The following is a 23,851-nucleotide window of genomic DNA, read 5'->3' as shown; positions in this document are numbered from 1 at the left end:
AATTATAGCTCCCTAAAATAGCTGCAAGCAKTCATCCCTTTTCTTTGTGTCTTACAGTTTATCTAAGTTGCTTGATAGTTTTGAGTAGCCAAACCAGGTGGGCTAATTCAGCCCTGCTTCAACTCAGTTAAGATAATCCCTTCCACTGCACTGGATTTTTTTTTTTATTAGACACCACATTAGCTTCTAATGAAGGTGTCAGACTGACAGACATTGATGCCATCTAGATGCACGATGAAGCATTGTAATGRTGTTTATAAAAGTCTTTCCATCCTGGGGAGCCTCTGGTGTGTTTTCCTAAAGGTGCCTCCAGAATGAGCTGGCTGGTTTATGTTTAAGAGCTGAGGCTTGATCCAGATCATTCACATCAAGGGCAATTATTCTGGGAATGATAATGAGTCTCACGCTGGGCCTCCACTGAGAATTCCATTACCAGCATCAGTTATGGCAACAATTTAAGCAAGTGAGCAAACTAAAATAAAGGCCATGACAACGCTGGTCTAAGACACGCTTTCTTGAGGATAAGCCTTATCTCTAAACAAAGAAATCCTCAGTTTGGATACTTATTAAAAGCAGGGGTTTTTTTTCCTTGGTGGAAAACTTGGCTGTGCCACCAAAATGCACACACAAGCTTTTTGGGAAAACCCGAATCTTTCTGCAAGCACATTGTTTTCATCAAGTCYCTTTCTTCTGAGACGGAAACATTTGAAACTGTTGGACCAGCTCTGATTCCACAGGCTCAGGCTTTTTCATCTTCCATTATAGGCTGATGTGGCACGTGCTGGTCCTGCTGAGGGACCAGAGAATTGTCCTGACTCAGGTTTTTTGTGTTTGAGCTCTCTGTCCAGCTCCTTCTTGGCTGTGCCTGTGCCCCCACAGCTTCCCTGCATTTCCCATCCCAGTGGTGACGGTGCAGTTTGGCTGCAATTAGTACAGCTCAGATTTCATTAAGTAAATGACTGTGAAAAGCTTTCAATATTGGGACAAACCCAACAGAAACATGTAGATTATCCAACAGAGGATGTTCTCAATTTCTTTGGCCAGAAACTAAAATTCTTACCTAAGATTTTTAAAACTCTGGAAGAAGTTTGACCTTCCCCTTCCCTCAGCCAGCTCTGAAGCCTGCAGCCGATGATGTTTTACTAGACTTGCAGCACTGACTTAATAGCTCTTTAGTTATTAGAGGATAAATGTTCATGTTCTACAAGTTTAAATTATATTAAAAGCCTTTATTAGCACCACTTGGCAAAATACCTTCTGGCTAGCTTTCTGGCCTTGAGCTAGGCCATTCTTGTGGTTTCTTAATGACATACTATGAAATGGATATAATTTATGAGAATTTGGTGCCAGGTTTTGCGTGTATTAAGAAGCATTTGCTGTTCATGCTTAATGCTGCTGAGCAAAATTAAAAATATTAAAAATTGGAGTTACGTCTTGCATTCATCTGGCTTGATTTTCATTGTACATGGCCTTCTATATTTTTATGTATGTATATTTATATGAAATATTCTTTAATRTTTTCTGGTCTCTGAATTACTGGTGGTTGTTCAGTTCCGACACATAACAGTGCTGTTACCCAAGTTACTTTCTGTTTATTTTCCAACCCTCCCTGAGTAATTTTGGCAAAATTTTCTCAATGAAAGAACTCCTCYGAGCCATGTAATGGGTTTCCCCACAGCTGGGAGAAGAATTAGGCCACCAGGGCAGCTCATTTTTGTGAAGGCAACTGCATGTGCCATGGGCCAAAGGCCTCAGAAGTTTCTTTCCCACGAGACATGGTGACGCGCGGGCAGTGCTGTGGTGTGATTCAGCTGGTTGGTATTTTCCCCCTCTTGGCATCTGTTTATTTGCTTTGCCACCAAGGCCGCCTCCTTTTCCTTCTGCTGATGCAGCGTTAGTGTGAAAAACGGATGGGGCAAAGCACCCAGCGGGTGGGAGGAGGCGTGTGCGGTGGGAAAACGGGGCTGGGAGAAAGGCCTGGGGCTCGAGTAACCTTTCTTAGGTGTCTTTCCATCACAAGAGTTGTTTGTGGCRGAGGTGTGAGCTTTGTTGACTGCAGAACGGGCTGCCGTGGATCTGACCYGATGCTCTCATTCTTTCCACAGTGGGGAAGCCTCACAAGTGCAACTACTGCGGCCGCAGCTACAAGCAGCGCAGTTCTCTGGAGGAGCACAAGGAACGCTGCCACAACTATCTGCAGAATGTCAGTCTGGAGGCTGCCGGGCAGGTCATGAGTCACCATGGTGGGTGCAAACCGCCTCCTGAACTCCCTTGGACTTGGAGCGTCTCGTGCGGGTTTTTTTCCCATCTGTTTTTCTTCCTTCCTTCCTTTCTTCCTTTTGTCTTTTCATTGCTTGCATCTTAGAGATTGCTTACACTCACAGAGGCAGGAGAAAAGATGGGCTAAAATCCTCACTCTGTCCTGTTTAACAGCCCTGTTTGTGCTTATTTTGTTTACATCGGTATTTCACTTTTTAGTATGTATACATATGCAGGCATGAAAATAAAGCCAAGTCACCTGTGCAAATTTACCCAAAAAGTCATATCAGAGAATCCCAGAATAGTTTGTGTTGGAAGGGATCTTAAAGACTCTCCAGTTCCACCTGCTGCCATCTGCAGGGACACCTTCCACTACCGCATGCTCCAAACCCCATCCAATCTGACCTTGCACACTCCCAGAGATGGGGCAGCCACAGCTGCTCTGGGCACCCTGTGCCAGGGCCTCACCACCCTCACATGKGGGAATTTCTTTCCACTATCCCATCTAATCCTGCCCTCTGACAATGGGAAGCCATTCCCCCTTGTGCTGTCACTCCAGGCCTTGTCCCCAGTCCCTCTCCAGCTCTTATGGAGTCCCTTTAGGCTCCGGRAGAGGCTCTGAGGTCTCCCTAGGGCCTTCTCTTCTCCAGGTGAACACCCTCAGCTCTCCCAGCCTGGCTTCAGAGCAGAGGGGCTCCAGCCCTTGGAGCATCTCCATGGCCTCCTCTGGAATCACTCCAGCAGGTCCATGTCCTGTAGGGGTTCAAGCCGTGTATAAAATGTGTGACTCCCTTCCCCTTCCTTTCTGATAGTGAGTGATAATTASAAAAGAAAAGGATGGCAGAGGTATTCAGAAGTCATTATTTCTACCCTCTGTAACATTGTCTTATCCCTCTTAAATAGAGAGGGATGGATGTAAAAATCTCTAGAGCAGAATGGAATTCGATAGTGTTGTAGAAAGTAATTACAACAAAAAAAAATGTTTGTATGCATTTACATTTGCTAGTATTAATATGTTAACTAACACTGCATGTGTTAATATACATAAGGACTGAAGATTGCCAAAAAGATTGTTGAAAGMAAGAAATGTCAAACTCTGTGAATTTGTTTTCAGAACTTTCTGGAGCTATTAGTATGGATAATGAACATAATGTCTCAGACTGCAGGGTTGAAGGCTTATCTGWGGCACTAAATGCTAAATGGTAGCTGTCCAAAAATGGTTATAATTTTATTCAAAATTAGTGTCTCGCAAAGTCTTCTAAAATGGAACTTCTTTTAACTTTTCAAAGTTGTCATTAGATGTTTGGTACTCAAAGGGTTTAGATTTTTTTACTATAGTAAAAAAAAAAAAAAGGTATGTTTTCCATTTTGATTAAAAATTACCATGTACCTACAGATACCAAGAAAAGCTAGACTGTGGGTACACTAGGGAACACTCCTACTTCTTTTTTTCCATTTTGCTCTTCATTGTTGAGTGGAGTCATATGGCTTCATCTGGAAATTATTTCTGTAAAATTATTTCTATAAACCTAAAAATGCAAGCTGAAATAAAATCTATTCAGCATTGCTAATACAGGCTATATTTTGGTGACAAAAAGATAAAAAAAATTTAAATAGTACTTTCCTCTGACCAATTTAAGCCTGCAAAGGCACACTAGACATTTTTCATATTGCCAAAATATTMATGTATCTCTATTAAGTAATTGCTTTCTTTGTAGACACCCTGGAGGCTAAAATCAACATTTAAAATGTCATGAATGATTTTAAAGATATTGAAGTGAGTGATTATCTGCCTAAGGTGGCTTTTTGCTGGTTAAAGTCAGTGAAAAGGGCTTTGCTCTTTGCAGCTACCTGTTGTGGGCTTGGTCAGTCAGGTAGGAGTTGAACSACTGGTTTAGTTCCCGACAAAATGCACACTCCTTGTGCAACAAGGGCATCCTTGTCTTGTTAACCAGGGAGTGATGCCTTCAGTCAGCTGTTCCTTAGGGAATAACAGGAGGCTGCTATCGCTGTGATAGCCAGGATCTTTGAGATCCTGTTGTGGAGGAGCTTTCCAAATTCCACTCAACGTCTGGGTTTATTAGACAGTTATTTGTTAAAATTGGGTTTTCTCTTGTTGATAGATTTCTGAGGAAATCTAAAGCAGACTAACAAACACCCTGACAAGTAGGGTAAGTCCTTAACCTTGTCTGACCAAAGAAGCTGCAGTGGTTGACCTTGCATTGATTTTTCTACCACCTGAAGCTAAACCAGTGCAAACCCCATGTGGACAGTTCTTTCATTTACAGCCTGACTGACTTTGTTTAGGCTTAAAATAGAAATGTTCACACAACCACTTCACTTTTCTCAACAAAATTAGCTTAAACCAGCACTTTGAATTCAACTAGTGCCTCTTTCTCCTCTGGGCAAATATGTCTGTGCCTCCCCTGGTGAATGTTTAAGGTGATGTTTGATCCACTGTCTTCATTTAGTTGTTTAGTGAGGGCACAGTGAGGACAGGCAGCAACAGGGAGCTCCACATTCAGCTGGGACCAGTAATAAATCTCAGCTCACATCCCAGTATCACTCCCCCAGTGAAGCTCAGCGTGAGGGTCGTGAGCACCAACCCGYAGAGGTCTGCAGCAAAGTCCTTTTTCCTGGGACTGTAAAGGCACCAGGGAAGAGTACAAAAATGATTACTCAGCTTAACATTAGGGCTTATACTAACTGAAAAAATTCTATTAATTTCCTTCTCTCCCGTGTCTTACATGGAAATTATATTCCYGAGGATGACTAAGAGTATGCTTTGGAGGGTTTTATTTTGCATCTCATTGGGAYTGAGTTCTCCTGACTCTCTTTCCAAATCCTTAGTGTTTTGTTTTTGCTGAGCATTTTGAAGCCTTGGAGTGCATTTTGGTGTGACTCCTGCTCATAACTTCATCATTGCACACAGAATAGGGAGAGGTGGGGATTTTCTTATCCCTACCAGCATCCTGCTCACCCTGCTTTAACAGCACCAGCATTGGCMGACACTAAACACTGATCGAAATGATTTCTATGGAGACTAATTGTTCCAGAAAACTGGAAGCAGCCCCTAGAGGGTTTGGAWTTTTTTCAAGCATTGTTATCAAGCCCATCAGTTTACATGCATGCTACAGACATCTACTTTGGTGCTTTCAATTATCTCTGTCTTGCAGATGGCTAGATCACCTGATTGAAGCCACAAGGGGAAGCGAGAGGAGAGGAAGGAGGGCTAGTTTTGGGGGGTGGATAGGAATGTACAAGTCTCTGGGTCTCACCCTTTTGCAGGCTGTCATTTTCTTGCTGATCTGCCCCTCCTTGTGTTCCCATTCCTTGCTCAGCAGGACAGATGCTGCAAGAGAGCTCCCATGATTTTGTTGTTGAAAATTTTCAGCTAAGCAGTGCTGGCTCTGGAAGGAGAAATTAGTTTGCAGTCTCCTAGCTGCGTGTTGGGGGTGACAAAAGGGACAGTCCCTGAATGCCAAGGACATGACCTTTGCAGGAAAGAACAGGAGAAATGTTGAAAGCTAGCTATGGTTTACACCCAGTTATGCGTCCTTCTCCACTGCCACAAAGCAAAAAGTCCAAGGAAATTCTTCCAGGGGAATGGAGAAGGGTACTCTTTTCAGGGGAAGGAGAAAGAAGCCTAGCCCTAGGCTGTGTGAGGCTCAAAGGCCAGCTCCACATAAAACACACAATGGCCTTGTGTCTTTSCCTCTTACATAGTTGCTTAAAACATCGTTAAAATGCTGGTCCCACAGGACACTTCACACCAGGGTCCATGGGAATATTTCCTGTCATTTCTCTGCACACACACACTTCTTTTAAATAGCAATATTGTGAGCTTCGGAAAGGAAATTGAGGTTGATGGAGTAATACTAATTTATACCAGCTGAGACTTAGCCCAGTGTCTGGTGTCTGCACACAAAAGTATTTATCAGCAGAACACACACTGGGTAATTTTTTATTTCTCCTTTTTCCCCTGTTCTTTCCTCGCTGGAACAGCATAAACTTTTTTTTAATAGTTCATGTGGTTTCTTACAAATTAAGAAATAAAAAGTTAAAGATAGTCACTTTGAGYATTATGCTTGAAAGACCAGTGTCTTCAGGAAAAGAAGGATGGCTCTAATGACTATCCAAGTTTGTGAATTGAGAGTTTGGGCTTAGAAACAACATGTTGTGTTAAATGCAATTGAGARTATTGATAGTGTTGGAAGTGGTGAACTCTTCCATGGGTAATCCAGGAGCACACCCTGATAGCTGATGAAGAGCATCCCTGAGCAGAAACATACACAAGAGTGGACCCTTCCTGGGCTGGAAGTTTGATTTGTAGAATAAAAAATKCTTCCTGAGCTAAGACTGTAAATTCTCAGCATAAAATGAGTTGCTGAATCTGAGCTAGTTATGTCCTGTCAGCTGTTCTTTGGCKGCTTTCACTACCAAGGTAATGAGGTAGGATGTACTACAACAAAAAAAGAATTGCATTTAGTGCTGAATAAATGTGTGCATGAGCTTCTACCACAGAGCAGCTGATTGGTGAGAACTGGTAGTTGTGTGTGATCAGTTTGGTTTTCCCCTTTTTTATTTTGTTTTTCCTAAAAAAGAAAAAAACAGAGGCTGGGCTCTTTCTCCTTTTTTTGTGCATTTTTAAAATTGAAATGAAAATGAATGTCTCTAGAATTGTCAAGGTAATATTAAACTCTTTGGGTTTCTAAAATATGACATCTCATCTGTTTGGTCCAGTTTTACCTGCCATTTACATGGTTTCAGAAACCAGACTATTTCTTTCTTTCCCTTCTCCCAGGAAATCTGCATAACAAAACACACTCCGGTAAGGTATTGCCATTGTAACACAAATATTGGTGTGATTCAGTGATTCTGTCGMAAAAGAGCTGTGCCCTGGATTATAGACTTGGGTTCTGAGGTGGGAAAAAGTACCTTCAGCATGAAAAATAGAAAAGAAAATGCTTTTATTGTTAATGATTTTACTTTTAAAATGAGTCCAAACAGGATWATTGCCTGACTTAGAGAAGAGCAGATGTCTTTTTTAGCACTATTCATTTTTCATGGAAGAAAGGTTTCAAATTCTGTGTAGGAAATTTTACACACATATGCCCAGCAGCAGAATTATTTAATTATTACTTAATTGTTATGAGACCATACAAATGTCACTACATTTGGGGCTTAKTCAGATATCTGTGAAAGTAATCAGGAGCTTTAAACTGGTTCAGGATGCCTTGAGCAGGTGTTCCTAGGGGGGATTGAAAGCCCGCTGCACCTCCCTAGGACCACRCCACCAGCCTCGTGTGTCCTGTGCACCAAGGGCTGSAAATACTTGAAGTGGCACCCAGGTGGACATGRCCCACAGCAGTCACATCCCRGGATTCACACGGTGTGTGYGTGTGCATGCATCCACTGAGCTTGRSTAACCAAAAAGGACACTCAGATGCCAGTTCCCAGTGAAAATCAGCAGACATAATCTTTCCTTTCTTCCCAAATCTCCTTGGTAAATACTTGAGTAGTGCCGATAGCTCCTGACCAAGCACGGTATTTAATTAACCTTAAAACTTTACCCTTGGCTATTAAAGTATTCCTAGCCTTCCAGTCYGCACTGGGCATTAATTAGGTCACTTGAACACTGCATCCCATTTTGTTGCAACATTAGATTCATTTCATATTTGTGCTTTTTTTTCCCTCCCTTTCAGTGATGCCAGCAGGACTGCCTTGTAAATGAGAAACCATTGTGTTTCTCAGGGGGAGCATCCTGTACAAATAAAAAAGCAGCAGAGTAAATCATTTTATAGCATATGGTAGATTCTAAGCCTCAAAGTACTCGGCTTTCCATAGCAGCAGAGGCACAAATGGAATCAAATGAATAAATTGCCATGTTTTCTTATTATGGATGTCTGAATYGAGAAGTTCACCTGAGCAGATACTCTGTTTTGTAATTGCCTGGTATTTGCTCTTCCTCACTAGAAAGGAGGCAGAGACAAGGCTTTTATCACCCCATTTTTTGTATATTATGTGCTAGCAAACAGCTGCGTTTAGGAWCAGAGGGGTGATTATTCCATGTCAGGATCCTGAAGGTAGTGCAGTTACATGGGAGGAAAGTGGGCTGCTGGTGTTCATTTATGGCACTGTCTGGAAGAAGGTGTCTGTGACACAAAAGGCTGCCATGGTGAGAGACCGGAGGAGGGCTGGCAGAACATGAGGGTGCCAGTCCTTCTCTGCCACCTCTGCAATACCCTGCACTTCACTGGGAGCCTGATTTAAGGCAGAGAATGCAATGGGTTCCTCTCAGTTTACAAACTGTAGGAACTCTGTGCCAGATCACCTCAGTTTCTGCTTTTCTGCCATCCATTCTTCATACCCCACCCATGCCATTAGCACATGGACTAATCGCTGGGCCGTCTCAGGTTTTTCTTACCATCTTCTGAAGATGAATGCAGGACAATTAGGYCTGGTATTACAGCAGCAGAGCAGAGCTACACACTTGTTATATATTGCAGATGACTGGGACTCTCTGGACCTGATCCGGTTTGGTATCACTGACCCTTCTTGGTGATTATAAGAGGGTGGTCAACAAAACCAAAGTACTTTGTAGGTACTTGATGAGTGGCTACATCAGCAAATGACATAAAACCTGTGCAAGTCACTCATTAAGCTGGTCAGAAGCCTCTGCAATTTCTACACTTTAGCACCTTGTTCCCTAAACCAACAAATGACAAAGAGTGAAATGGGTAAAGACAGAAGAAGTTATTGATTTTTTTTGTTTTTGTCTCAAATAAAATGTATGAGCGTTCCCCCAATGTAGTTAGCTCAGGAATGCTCCCTGATGATCCCAAAGAAGTAGTAAGACAGATGCAGAAAACCTCTATTCACAGATTGTTAGGTCTGTGCTTGAGGGGATAAAATATTAATCAAAAAATGGGTAGTTGTTCTGCATATGATTCTGAAGGGAATTTCCCTGTGATGTTAATCCTGTAATTCCAGTACAGTGTGTGTTGATTTTACAGTCTCATTACAGTGTGGAGAGAGGAAATGTGCTTTAGCAAAGTGATCCTTCATTCGAGAGCCCTTTGTCTTAGGGAACATGCAGCCAAACCCAGCAAACACATGTGATTTTTAGTCATTGAGACTAGTGCAAAAAKATAATAATAAGAGTAATTATGCTGGATGCTTAATGTAAAGTTAAGGGAATACACAATGATAACTAAAGATTTACGTTGGTGACAGGTGACTGAATTGAAGAGAGAATAACACAAAATGTCACCTACAGAGTGTGTTTTCAGAAGTGAGTGTGTTTTCAGAAGTGTCCCCTCCTCACTGGCAATCTTGTCTAGAAGAAAACAAGTCCTTTAATAAATGCTTTAAGTTGGGTTTCTGCTAGATAGGATGGTCCCAAGGAGGGGTGTTTTGTGAATGTGGCTCTGCTGACAGGTGATGGCTGTCTGGATACCTAGAGTGTTCTCACACCTTGCTTTATGTTGTGTTGCACAGTCAGCAGGGCTCAAATGATTTGTATTGTCTGTGAAGTGTAGACCAGACCTGTCTGATACCTGTTTTGGTTTTATGTAGTACCTGCTCTGGAAGATTGTAAGGAACAAGAGCCTGTGATGGACAACAATATTTCTGTGGTGCCTTTTGAGAGACCTGCTGTTATAGAGAAGCTGACAAGCAACATGGGAAAGCGTAAGAGCTCCACCCCACAGAAGTTTGTGGGTAAGCTGGAAATACACCTTTTATTCTTTTTGGTGCATGCATRTAGATTACTTGCTATTTGTAATAGTCAGAAGAAAGGGGGAAAAGTAGCACTCTCACAGCTTGGTTCTGATACAACAGTGGAGGTGGTTAAATCACAGCAAGAAATCGTGAAAATTATGGAATTCAGTTTACCAACCCTGAGAATTCAAAAGCGAGGTCCACTATCATGAAAATGCATTAGAAAATTTCTTTTCTTGACACTTTTGTTTTGGGTGTTTTTTAAACTTTTCTCTAGCTCTTTTGAGAATTAAACTTCTTGTCTTCCCTCTCCTTGCTCCATAAAAAAAAAAAGACAAAACAACAAAAAGCAAAAACAAGCTAAGACTGTCATATAATTATCTGTCTCCATATGTGTTAAAAAAAAACAAACAACAAGTATCTCAAGACTTCTAATTTGTATTAAATTCCTGACACTTGGCAACAACTGGTCTGATAATACTGGCATGAGGAAGTAAATCGCATCCCTTGTGTTGGAAGAAGTTCCTGCTCCGAGTGCAGCACCCTGCACACAATAAACTTATTAATGCATGAATATGAAACAGCATTGGGTGGCTTTTGGTTCCCAGATTTAGAATCCTAGGTCGAGAATTCATATTTTGCCTTGTGTCTTGACATATTAAAATTATTCAGCTTGTAACAGGTGACAGTATGGAGAATTTTACATGGTTTGAGCTGTATCTTAAAGTTCTTTTTACTGCTACTGAGGCAGTGCAAAACTTCTTAGGAGGGAAGCTGTAACAGAGGATTGTTTAGGGTAAGTGTCAGACGGTAAAGTCATGCTTGCTTCCAGCTCAGTCCCTGGAAGGACAGTCACACAGAACTTAAGGGTGTCTCATTCTGTCTACACTAAGGACATTTACAGAGAGTATCAGGAGACTGTAAACAATTAGCACAGCCATTTAGAAAAATTGTTGTCCCTCAGCTAAATGCAGATTCAGATGGATTTGTTCAATCACCCCTGAAGGTGGCTGTTAGTAAYCTCCATGACTTGGAATAGCAGGGGGCCAGCGGCGTGCAGCAGCTCACCTGGGGGACTGACACACTGACCTGGCTGCTCTGGGTCAGCTGACCACTCCCAGATATCTGTGCTGGGGCAGGGTGAGGCCAGCAGTGATCCAACCCACATGAGGAATGATCATGAGCRTGACAGACATCAGTATTTCCAATGGTCGTGTGTTTTTAGACAAAAAGGCGATTCTGCTTGTCTAYTCACACAGCATTGACCGTATGTTGTTGTGTTCAGAGGTAAATTTACTGACTGGAAATTCTTGCTTGAGGGATTCTCTGGCACATTTTTATTCTCTTCAGCAGGTTATACTACTTTGTTTTTAGATAAATCTGTTATTTTCTATAGATGTAATATATCATTATCCAGACGTAGGAAAAAAGTCCCCACTTTCATATTTACCATATCTTATTTTTCTGATCTTTAGTGGCATCACAGTGTTTAGATTGAATAACAGCAGTCTTCACTTGGCTGCCTTCTTTTTTTTTTCACTCCACCATGACCTCACTTTTCTTCCCTTTTTCTCCCCAATTAAATATTGTTCAACTCTTATCAGGAAGAATGTGTAATGGTTCTCTTGCTTGCAGGAAATTTTCCTGTGTATACTGCAAGCRTGGCACCTATCCAAAACAACTTAATGGTGTTTATGAGAAGGTCATGTAAGCATAAGCTGAAATCTTTGCATGCTACATCTATCAATGCTTTACTGCTCTTTCTGATCAGCAATCTCCAAGGGACTGTGGTTATGGACCACAGTCTCTCCTATGACTAAATTTTCAGAAGGAAAGGAAGCAGCATACAGCAAATAGAATTAATTAACTTCTGTGTGAGACACTTGTTTATATATTTGCTATTGAGGTACTAGTCTTACCAAACCAGTTGAAATAGTGGAGGCAGAAAGTACAGCTTGTGATGTGCAAGGAGTGTGGGTACTTCTTTTTGCTCTTGTTCAATGAGGGAGAGGCAGGCACTGTTTAAATTAAAAGCAGCCGTCTCAGGCTGGTCACGTGAAGCAGATTCATGTATTTTCAGTTGGAATGTGGAGCTTACTCTCAGAATGTCACCGGGGTTAAGAACTGGCAGGATGCAAAAAGAGACATTTATGTGGCTTACGATAAGACCATGGTTGTTAGAGTAAGAATTAAAAATACACGGGCGTCTCAGAACAGATGAAGATCAGCCGGCTGCCAAATTACAGTCAGCTTCTGGTTAATGGGGGTCAGGGAGAAACCTCCCCAGGGGGAAATGCTGGAACGGCTTTCTCCAAGATTTCTTGCAGCTTTCTCCCAAGTGTCCAGCACTACAGCTGCTTTAGATACTTGATGAGATGGGCTACAGGTATCACAGGACAGCTGTGTCTGAGTGCTTTGATCTAGCATCAAATACCTGTGTTGGGGTTTATTTGAATGTCATATGGCCAGAGGGGAGAATGTTTCTTCTTCTACTTCACTAATGTAGGGCAAGGATAAATAGAATTTGAGCATAGTTTACATGAAAATTCAGAATGATTGGTCTGATTTGCTGGTTGTAAGTATAGAATTGACTAAAGAGGAATTTAATTTGGAAACCATGTTTGTACTGTCTATTGGACTGTATGTTAGTTGCTTCTGAGCTCTGTGTTTTATGCCCTCTCCTTCCCATGTTATCATTTATTTTACTCTTTTATGTCACACTCCATTTCTCAGGCTCTGACATCTTTGGAGCTGGTTCATAATTAAAGGAATAAATAATTCAGGTCACTGGCAATTTACAGCTTTCTTTGCTATCTGTGCTGGAGTAACTAAACATGGATGATGAAAGGAATCAAAGTAAGATTTGCATCATTTATCCAACTAGCCCACAAAGGATGAGTAATATTTCTTGGTCTATAAAGCCTGCAAAGGACTGACAGCATGTTTGGCAGCTGGGTCAGAGCCTCACCAGATCCATTTCTTTATCCAAACACAAAAATGGTGGCCAGAGCAGGTGACAGGCACCAGTGGGCACCAGACACACTTGCTTCCTGGAGCTGTCCTCCAGCCCCACTTTGGCCCCACTTGGGAAGAAGCTGCACTGTTTCATGGGAGGCTGGAGCCATGTCCTGTTACAGAGTTGTCTMTCCTGTCTGTGGCAGCACAGCCATCACAGACTGCCAGACCAGACTGCAAAACACTTAAAAGAGGATGTTTGATGGCAAGAATCATCCACAGGTCGTGTTAGATTACCAGGACCATCACTGAGTACACATCGTGRGTTAAACAAACATGATATGGTGTCCAGCCGGAAGCACATAAACACAGAAGAGTAGGAATATTCATATGCTTCACTCTAGACTTAYATTTAATTATCTTGCTAATCAGGGAGAAGTTCCCCAGCAGAAGTGATGCATCATCTCTTAGGACAACATGGTTGTTCTCTATGCATCACTTTAGAATAAGTCACATTAAGTGGAGTGAATTATTAGAGTCAAAAATAAAATGCTGAGTGATMGCTGTGTTGAAATGTACTAATGCAGTTTGGAACAGATCTAAGATTACGATTCTGTTTCTTATGGTGGTTTTTACACGTGTTCCAAGCARTTTTGGCAAAAGGTGATAGAAGAAGATTCTTGAGTAATTTAATTCTTGAGTAGCCAAACCACTTGTAAGTAGTGACTCCTTGAATTTATTATCTTACACAACTGAAAAACAGTCTGGTTTTATGTATCAAGGGAGTGAAGTAACAAAGAAAATGAAAACCAACCAAAATTATTTATCAGACTTTATAAAATCAAGTTTAGAAGTTAACTGTCAACAACTAGCTAACTATGTGTGCGAACACATAGGAGCATGAACATCTTGTATCATATACATAGAACCTTTTCTGTTTAAAAAGAAGTTATTCCATGAGCTTTGCTTGTCCTGACACTCCAAAGCCATCACTGGAAAAGCAGTGCTGCTGAGTTGAGCCCTGGTGTGAGCAGTGGTGAATTTGTTCACCTTTAAGGAGAGCTGTGATGCGTTACATGCCCTGTGACTGCCATAGTGTACCAGCATGTGGTTCTGGTTTTGCACATCTGTCATGCCGTTGATGTGAAAAGGTTACAAGGATGTGAGTTTGGATTCACACAGTGATGAACCAGCCAGCTTCAGCATCGTTATGTATTTATTTATACTGTGTCAGTGAAAGCTGCTTTTGCCTTTTACCAAGTGAAACCAAGCTATACATGTGGTTTCTCTGTTTTCTTGCCTAAATAGATGTGGGAATGAAGTGGGGGTGTGTGTCTTTTTGTCTCAGTCCAAAAATGATAGAATTTTTTTTTTTTTGAGGTGGAAAAACTGCAAAGATCAGCCACTAATGCTCCTGTAAATGGCTTCATTCTTCATGGCCACATGCTGTCATTTAATGTATTTTTCTGCTGGTTAAAGGATTTACGTATATTGGCCCTAAAGGTTCCTCCATAACAAGCCCCCTGTACCTATTGTTTACGTTTCTCACTGTGTAGCCCTGTTGTAGAGTAGATGTGAGGCACCTCAGATTGTGGGGGACATGTGAAATGGTCCCCTGAATTTTGGGGAGAGTGTGTCTAATGGTATACTCTGAAGTTAGAACTTCAGTGACCTCGGTATTTCAATCCATTATCTACCAGTTAACATGTATTTCCTAACTTGAAGTGTGGGCGCAGTCAAGCCCAGTGGAAGGTCCTGCCCTGGAAGTCTCTGCAGCCTGGAATAAAATGTTAAAAAACTAAAAAGMAAGCTGTTGGAAAGGTTACTGTTTTACCAATGTCAGGACAGGAATTTTACAGGAGGTCAGTAAACAAGTAGAAGGAGGATAACTTTAGACTCTGGAATGATGTCACCCCAAGTCAGGGGTTTTCTGTCCCTGCCCACTCCTTTTACAGTGAAACATTGCAGTGATTGTGTTGATTTTGCTCATACATTTGCTCTTATCTCTTAGGTGAAAAGTTCATGAGGTTTGGCTATCCAGATATCCCCTTTGATATGAACATAAGCTATGAGAAGGAGGCTGAGCTGATGCAGTCTCACATGATGGACCAAGCCATCACCAATGCAATCACCTACCTTGGAGCTGAGGCGCTTCACCCCCTGATGCAGCACACACCGAGCACAATCGCAGAGGTGGCCCCGGTCATCAGCTCAGCTTACGCTCAGGTCTATCATCCCAGCAGGATGGAGAGGCCCATCAGCAGGGATACAGCCGACAGCCACGAGATCAACATGGATGGCCCCATCTCCCTCATCAGACCAAAGAGTCGAATCCAGGATAGAGAGGGCTCCCCCAGCAATAGCTGCCTGGATTCCACTGACTCAGACAGCAGCCACGACGACCGCCAGTCCTACCCAGGAAACGCTGCCTTAACCCCCAAGATAAAGCCAAACCCGGCTTATGTGAAGGAGGAGGCCAAGCCTTTGGATGTCACAAAAGCTTCTAAGGGCTCTTTAAAGGATATGTACAAGGTGATCAACGGAGAAGGGGAGCAGATTAGGGCTTTCAAGTGCGAGCACTGTCGCGTCCTCTTCCTGGACCATGTCATGTACACCATCCACATGGGCTGCCATGGCTACCGGGACCCACTGGAGTGCAACATCTGTGGCTACCGGAGCCAGGACCGCTATGAGTTCTCGTCGCACATAGTCCGGGGGGAGCACACATTCCGCTAGGCCTTCTCATCCAAAGGGGACTCGTATGAAGTAGAAGAACTGCACATGAAGAAATACTGCACTTACAATCCCACTTTTCCTCAGACATTGAGACGCCTATTTTGTTGTTGTTGCTGTTGTTGTTGCTGTTGTTTAATTATTATTATTAACCTTATTTTTTGTGGACCCAACCTCATTCGCTCTGCCCAGCTTAAGAATGGAAAGAAGGAAGGGAATGGGTTAAAAGAGGGGTTTGTTGTGGCCATCACTTTTTGGAGAATGAGCCACCTTGCTTTCTGTGGGAATTGGAAGGCAGTCTGTGTCTGTCTCAGTCAGTTGTACACCATGTCCTCTTTTGGGATATCGCTCAACCCCACCAGGTGCTTTCAAGTCCCAACAAGATGCCACTCATTTACAATTTCAGAGGAACAGGTAGAAACATTTCAGCGGAGAGCCTTTTTCTAGTGTGTAGATACGGTGCAAGCTTTTGGTGGCTGGAGGAAAGGGGGGGAACTTTGTTCTGCAGAATGAACAAATATTTTTAAAGCAAAACTGWTAGGGAATTTGGAGCATGAATCAAAGTCAATATTCCTTTCAAAATTACTTTCAGGGGTGAGCTGTTTTCCTGGGTTCAGTGTGTACTGCCCCTCTAGAATGTAAATAAATTAAAAAAAAAAGAAATGTATGTCTTAACACTGTACCACRTTACAGCAGTTTAGTTTCATAAGTCTGAGGGCCTTCTGTGGTAAGTCTGAGGCTTTGTATTTTTATTTTCCTTAACTWATGAAGCACCTTTTTTTAGAATTGTTGATATTCTGTTACTTCAGGCCTATGTGTTGTCTCACTGGCTTCTTAGAGACCCTTGGAAACCTTACTTCTTTAGTTGCACCCTAAATTTTACGAATGAGCATTTAGAAATAACATTCATACTTGCTCCTAGGACAGTAAGTGGCCTAGGAGTGGGTGAGTGTCTGTAGTTTACTCAAGAGGTTCTGCTGCTCTTCTAAAATACTTTCAATTTAAAATTATGGATTTAAAAATGACAAAAGTACTAGTAGCGAAGTGTTCTTTAAATATAGGTTATATAGATATATCATTATGTAAATACTTTCTCATTCTACTGTCACAGTGTTAACCTCTTGGCAACAGCCTAAACTAAGACTTGCAGCTGGGAAAGCGTTAGGAGCCAGATCTTGGCCAGCATTTATCCTCTTGGCTCCATTAAATTTAATGGAACTGCCCCAACTACTTCAGCTACATCAGGATCCACACCTTGCCTGTTTTTTCTCTTGTTGACATCTTCCTTGTTAATTTGCTGAGCTACTGATTTCCTTTCGTTTGTGTTCATCAATTCTGCTTTAGGGGTGGAAGCGTTAGCAGGTTTTGCTGGATAGCCTTTGCTCCTGGAGAGCACAGWAGCCCTGCAAACCAACAGGTCACAAATGACCTTCCCTACTTCTTCAGAAAGTGATAAGCAGAGATGTAGCTGCTGTGTATTGATTTGGACTTACAGATTTCATTTTTATTCCTAATTCATTAATTTCYCTATAGGGAAAGTAAGTGGAGAAACACTCCAGGGCAAGTCCTTGACCTGCAGACTGGACAAGAAAACAAGTCCACTGATCTGCTTTGTTTCCTTTTTTTCTCTCTCAGTAAATAACAAAGCCAGCAACCACCCAGCAAGTTGCATCAGTGAAAACTGGGCTTAAACCTACAGGACAGATTGCCATTGAAACCCAACTGTTTGTACCAATCACAATTGAAATGTTGTTGTTTGGCAACAAGAGCACAGCTTGAGAATGGAAAGATCTGCATGGGTTTAACCCCCTCCATGCACACGGTCTCCATGYGCTTGGGGAGACCTTTTCCAAGGGATAAAGTTACTAAAGTATAAAAGAGAGAGCAAGATCAGGCCATAATGAATTCCCATCTGCTCCCTCCAATCTGTGCACTCRATACATATGCCAGTTTGCTGTTCGTTTTGAGGGTACTGGGTTTTTTTTTCTTCTTCTCTTCCTAGACCTGGAGCATTTGAGAATAGGAGCTGAGTGGTATTGATTGAAATCTTTTTATGGTGACATTCTTGGCAGCTAGAACCTGTGTTTAGAAAGGATACAGTAGATCATGGMCAGATTACCTGATGACTGCTTCCCAGCACTGCAATGCTATTAAGTAGGAGCTGGTAAAGTCTTGCACTAGCCTATTAATTATAATACAATATGGAGAGAAATGTCATCTTGTGTAATGTGAGACCTATTAAGGCTGGGAATATGCAGGTTTTGGAGAGACAGATTTAAAGATCTATTCCCAACATTGTTCTTAATGTCGTTGGGCTCCTCCCCCTCCTTCTTTCTTCACCCTAATGTAGAGGAAACTGGGGCAAATGCAGCAGTGCCGTCCTCTGGACCGTTCTCATTGTCTTGTGCCTGGTGCAGTCAAAGGAGTTTGTGCAGGAGCAAAGCAGGGAGATGCTGGAGGGCATCGCTTTTATTCTGTGTGGCTGATTCTCTGCAGTTAGGGAGGTGGGCTTAGGAGGCGGCCGGCCATGCTTTGTGTCAGGACGTGCCTGGAAATTCAGAAAAGAAAGAAAAAAAGGGTTGTGATTTGCTGAAGCAGGAAAGGTCTTTTAAGAACAAGGTGGAATGGGAAAGGTTCTGGGCCTGAGGGTCGCTGGGCTTRCCTGGGCCTCCAGAAAAACACGTGCCCAAGCCAGAGAGAAAGGTTGCCGGCAAATCCTTTCAGTCTCTGGGGGCAACACTCCGTTCTCCCCTCTGTGGTCAGTGAAAGAACATGGGCTGTGGTTTCTTGGAATAGTTAGCACTAGGGAAAAAGTGTTTAAAATTTCTGCCTTTGTTTGGGAAAGCACCAGAATACGGGAAAGGTAGAGAATCTCTTGTGTATCCACAAATCAGTTGGCTGCAATTATATCTGCAGTTCGTTAGCGTGCACTTTGGTTCGCTGATGACTCGCTGATACCTCCTGTAGGGTATTCTGCAGATGGTTAAAGGATCAGATGGGGAGGCCTGCTGATTTTGGACCTGGCATCAGTTAAGCCCAGCTTCTTGATCTAATGGTAGGAGGTGAGATCTGTATGTCCTGGTGTCACAGGCTCRAGGCACTGGGGAGTTATCTTACAAAATTACATTTTTTGGAGAGGAAGAAGCTTGAGGGGTCTCACTAATTTTGATCATCAGTGTCCTTATCTGAACATTCACTGAAGATTTTCATCTAAGAGTTAGAGAAAGGAGAAAGATTAAATTCTAGTTCAAATTTTGAACAAAATTTTAGATTAACATATACTTGAGAATTCAGTTCCTACTAAAAAATATTAGAGAGCTTTATSTCATACAATTTGTCCCTTCACAAAAGCATGCAAAACAGGGCAGCAGAGTTTTCTTTGGGTGTTTTTTCTTGCTTGCTCTCTGCAAGAATTGGATTTCTAAGAAAAGCTCTTGAGTTTCGTCGAGCTCATTAGTCATTCATAGTGTACTAGGAATTTCAGTAGCTAATCCTTGGCCTCCAAATCCGTTTGTTCTGAGTATTTGGTGCTGGAAATCGAACCTGGCTGATTTTTATTGGACTCTCTTGAAATTCTTGGAATCAGGTTTCCAGTTAGAAACACGCATTTGCAAATTTAGAATTGGCTTCCTGTGAGCATTCCCCATTTTCATTAAGAAGAAAAAAAAAAATTTCTGTGCACATCCCTGCCAGTAAACCCTTTTACATCAAAAATGGCAATATTCTGATTCAGTTTAGAGGATTATAAGCCTATTAATTGAAATAGAATTGTGACTGCTTATTCTGCTCTTGGTATGATCCATATCGTTGGAGTGAAGGGCATTATCTATATATCTGCAGTTATGGCTGATGAATTTTACAGCCACCTCTCTTTGTAATCAGTTACGAGTGCACATCAAAATGTATTGCATCTTTCAGTAAAGGTAGCTCTTTACTCAGTAACTTATGGGATTAAAACAATTTTATTCTCCTTAAAAAGTGCTTTCATCTATGATGTGGTGTGAAGTCCAATCTGTATTGGACTGTGTTAGAGAGGAAGATTTGAAATGGGGTAATTGGCCTGATTTTTGGTGGTTCTGGTTTCTACAATGTGAGGACCTAAAGTATGTTTATTGTGAGGTGAAGAAATTTTCAATTGTCAGAGTTTCCAAATTTCTTTCTGTTTACAAGGGCTTTCCTGAGTTTTCGCTGTCAGGCAGGAGGTCAGTAATGAAACCCAACCCTTCAAAACTGGGCTTTCATGGAAAATTATTACTGTTGCCCAGGTCCTGAGCTAGCTTGTTCTGATTTGAAAGAGGCCAGACAGCAGACACTCCTTCCTTCAGAAAGAAACTTTGGAGAAAATTGCAGCAAAGGTGCTTATTTCAGCCAAGGGCAGGAGCTGCAGTAATACAGCTCCTTCGCTTGATAAATTCCTTTCCTTAACTCTTGCTGTCCTTTATAATGTAATGAGGGGGGAGGAGGGAGGCTGCCAGAGTTGCCTAAAGTCAGTGTGGGATTTTAGGAAAAGGGTGATGAAATTGGCTTTTGTGCTAGTAATTTGCATCTTAGCTTGGCTTAGTAGCATTTAAAAACAAAAATGGATGGCCYGTGGTCTGGGGCAGCTGGACAGCTTGAGAAAGTATATTTATATATATATGGTATTGTGTAGTTAGATATATGCTTTATTGTATATGTGCCTTTTCAAATGCATTTTGGGAGATTGTGATGTCGTTCATGATATCCTGCCAGTCCCTTTCAGAATGCACCAACCCAAAGGAAACATCCCTTCTGCTCTGCCCCCTGCTTGGCAGCTTGACCGGGAGAGAGGACCCTGTTGGTACTTTGCTGTGAGATTTCCTGGAGTCAGCTGGCTGTTRGGAGTGGGAAGGGCTGAAAATTACCCTAGCGAAGTGCATTCCAGCTGTCCAGCCAGAGCCGGTCTGTAGCTGGTCCCAGGGAGCTCGGTGTCCCCAGCGTGATGCCAACACTGCCACAGGAGCCCCCAGCGGAACCGTGCCCTACAGAGAGCCAGGGAAAAGCTCCTGTTTTCTCACCTCAGCGCTTTAAGTGAAGCACCTTTGGAAAAGGACTTTAAATTCCCACTTAGGACCGGGAGCAGTCTTTAAAGCACTTGCTTCTTGCTTCAGCCTGGAAAAATAAACGTGGCAAGTCCTTTGGAAGTGGTTTGCAAGTTTTCCTGTCGTGCTGCTGCCACTGCAGGGAGTGGCACAGAGACAGAGAAGCTCATCAGTAGGAGGTGCTCAGGGGGTTCATGAGCTGGAGCATTGTGGTGATGAGCAGGGTGCYGGTTCTGGGACTTTCCCAGCGGGTTGGTGACCTGGTTTCAGGTGCAGTTGTTCCCCCTGCAGGGCTGCAGTGCTGAGTGTGCCAGCGCAGATGAGGTGGGAGGATCGCTGTGGGCAAGGGGGCTRGGCCAGCAGGCTTTGGGCAGACCCTGAGCCCAGCAACAGCCCAGAGGCACCTCCTCAGCACCGCTCTGCTGGGCCCAGGCCATAGCAGCCACAGAGGCGCTGGTGAGGGGAGCAGTTAGGTAGAAAAGAGTTAGAATTTGCTTCATAATAAATAGATTCCCAATTATCCCACTGATGTGTTCTGAGGTGTGAGCAAAGGAGAATATCACTGCTTCCCAGTTTGGTTTCTTCCTTCAGCCCCACCTGAAAGGGTGGGTTGTGTCCTTCTCCTGAGGCTCTGAAATGAGCAGAGGACAGTCAGGAGGAGRGGTGTGCTCAGGCTTTGCATGCTTAACAAGCCAAGAAAACAATAAAACAAGTCTCTATTTTATATTCACCTACCTTCCCAGTTGATTGTACAGATTCTCAGTTCCTGTTTGCTTCCAGCCTTTGGAAAGATGGTTATCAGTGTGCATCCTCATCTTTGAAGATCTCTCCCCTTCTGTACAAACGTCTCCTTTTCATCTTGTGGCCTAATTAATTAGTGGACAGAAATGACTATTTCAACAGAGACTTCCACAGTTTTAGTAAAAACTGGTATTATTTACAGTTGTAAAAAAAACCCARACAACCAAACAAAAAAACTTKGCTTAGCAGTACGTGAAGTAAATGAAGTTAATCAGATCATGTCTTGAGAGGGRCTGGTACCATGTGGACCCTGTTGGGAGGAAGGGAGCAGCCTGGCCTAGGCTGGGGCCAACGCTTTCTTCCCACAGCAGGTGTTGGTTTAGGCGACTGCACTGCAGCCCAGGAAAACATTTGAGCACCATCAGCCTCGCACCATCCCTTGGGCTGGCTCTGGAAGTGCACAGGAGCATTGGAGCTGAGCATGTGTTTGCTCACCCCCATTAGCTGTGAGGGCAGGGCCGTGGGGCAGCACAGCAGCTCTGGGCCAGCCTCGGTTGTTCCCGTATTTTGTGTAGCAGCCTTAATCCCTGGCGCTCGGCCATTCGTGGTACCTGCAGCCTCCGGTCTGTGTCACCAGCCGGGAGAAAGGACGGATGCCTCCCGTAAGGCATGGGGGGAGCACGGCTCCTTACGGGCACACCGCTGGCAGTAAATTGGGCCATTTAGTTTTACCTCAAGTGACATCGAGTAAGAAAAGCTTCTTGCAGGGGTGGAGGTCACTGAATCCCTACTATGCACTTACTGGGATTTGACATTGCTTACTGGAAATGGATGTTCGTTCCTGAACACGCTGTAACAAGGGAAGGACTTTTTTGGTTATTTTTATAGTCATTCAGATTCTGAAACTGTGATCAATTATTTGACAGATTGTCAAGTGTCCTCAGAGCTTGAACACGTTCACTTCCTCACCATGTAGCAGTCTTCTCTGGCTTTCTGTGCTTTTCTTTTTCCCCTTTTTCCTTCTTGGAGCTTTAAGTCTGGGCCTGCTCTTATCTCCTGTAGCTTTGGGCTGTATAGGGGTTTGGGGGGTTGTTTTTTGGATTTTTTTTTTTTTGTTCATTGGCTGTACAGTCTGTTTACATATTTTTGTACTCAAGTGTAGTTTTTTATTAAAAACAGGAAAAATAAAAAAAAAAGATAGTTGATTTGAGAAAAAAAAWTAAGGTACGTACTCTTTGTAACACTTTCAAGATCTAGGGTACCTTCAAGATGACTCTACAGTGATGTAATTATAATATTGTATATCTGCCTTTCTTTTTAGTTGGTTTTATTTTCTGGTTGTTTAGTTTGGGTTACATTTTTTTTTCTTAAAATGTATATCTTTTTATGAGAAACTGGAAACCTTTAATGCAAATATTTAGAAAGATTTAAAATTGTAAAGTAAAAAAAAATATAATTTTTTTCCTGTTGGAAGAAAATGCTTTAAAAAAAGTTTTACTACTGTTGTATTCCAGGGTGGGGGTTTCCAACCCCAAATTTGCTTCTTATGCTTCATTCTTGGATCCTACTTTCTAAACGTGATCATTGCAGACATGGATGATTTGCTTATATTAGTCCTAAAAACAAAAACCACCAACAAAACCACATTTTTGGGTTATTTTTTTGTTCAAGTGCAATACTTTCCCTGCCATCTTAATTAATGTACAGTGGTTTCTGTGTTCCTTCATCAGTCCATACAAATCAGTGAAATAAAATGCTCTGCCCTAAAATACATTTAAAGATATGGTTCAAGTAAATTGATTATGACTGACAAAAGATGAGAAACTGTAAATTAAGGCTAAAGCCCATAATTTACCTCCTGCTTATCTTTGGCATTGCAACACATCCATATCCAGAATTAAGAACATACTTATTCTTGCCTCTTCCTTCCTCTTCTTTTTTTAATTGCAGCTTTCTTTTTTAAGAAAAGCACTTAATATTGATGTTTATTAAAAATAACAAAAAATAAAAAGATCTTTTGGTCTGCTCCAAAATCCRCTCAGTGGAGACTCCTGTTGACTTTGACGATGGGTTTTGGATTAGACCTAATCTCTTAGCTAGGGCAAAACTGCCATTTACTCTAATGGGAGAGATTTGCCTGCATAAGAATTACAGGACTCATGTCCTTTATCTACCTGAGAGACCAGAAAAGCTTCTTTAGAGTTGTCCTTGTCTTATATAAGTTTAGATGGGACTTGTTTTACATATCATACATATTTATATATAGTGTATTTTTAATGCCTCCCCCCCCAGTAGACTGAAGCCGCTGTTCTGTAAATATGTATTTAGGTACGTAATAAAAAAAAAAAAAAAACAAAATCCCATTGAGATTTCTCGGAAAG

General features: G+C 42.2%; 1 protein-coding gene across 2 annotated transcripts in view; it reads left to right on the top strand.

Annotated features, from left to right (window-relative positions):
- The window catches only part of IKZF2 (IKAROS family zinc finger 2), a 114,021-nt gene extending 91,431 nt beyond the window's left edge, over positions 1-22,590 (top strand). For both annotated transcript variants that reach the window (XM_057389872.1, XM_057389871.1), the window contains 3 exons: positions 2,106-2,243; positions 9,838-9,981; positions 14,948-22,590. In XM_057389872.1, coding sequence (XP_057245855.1) covers positions 2,106-2,243; positions 9,838-9,981; positions 14,948-15,672 — 1,007 coding nt within the window. In that variant the 3' untranslated portion in view covers positions 15,673-22,590. The remainder of the gene's footprint in view (positions 1-2,105; positions 2,244-9,837; positions 9,982-14,947) is intronic.
- Positions 22,591-23,851: the final 1,261 nt, after the last annotated feature.

Source organism: Malurus melanocephalus, unplaced genomic scaffold (assembly GCF_030028575.1).
Source record: "Malurus melanocephalus ecotype Western Australia unplaced genomic scaffold, MMel_1.1 scaffold_20, whole genome shotgun sequence".
Lineage (NCBI taxonomy): Eukaryota > Metazoa > Chordata > Aves > Passeriformes > Maluridae > Malurus > Malurus melanocephalus.
The sequence above is the reverse complement of the archived record's forward strand: the minus strand, read 5'-3'. Positions and strand labels throughout refer to the sequence as shown.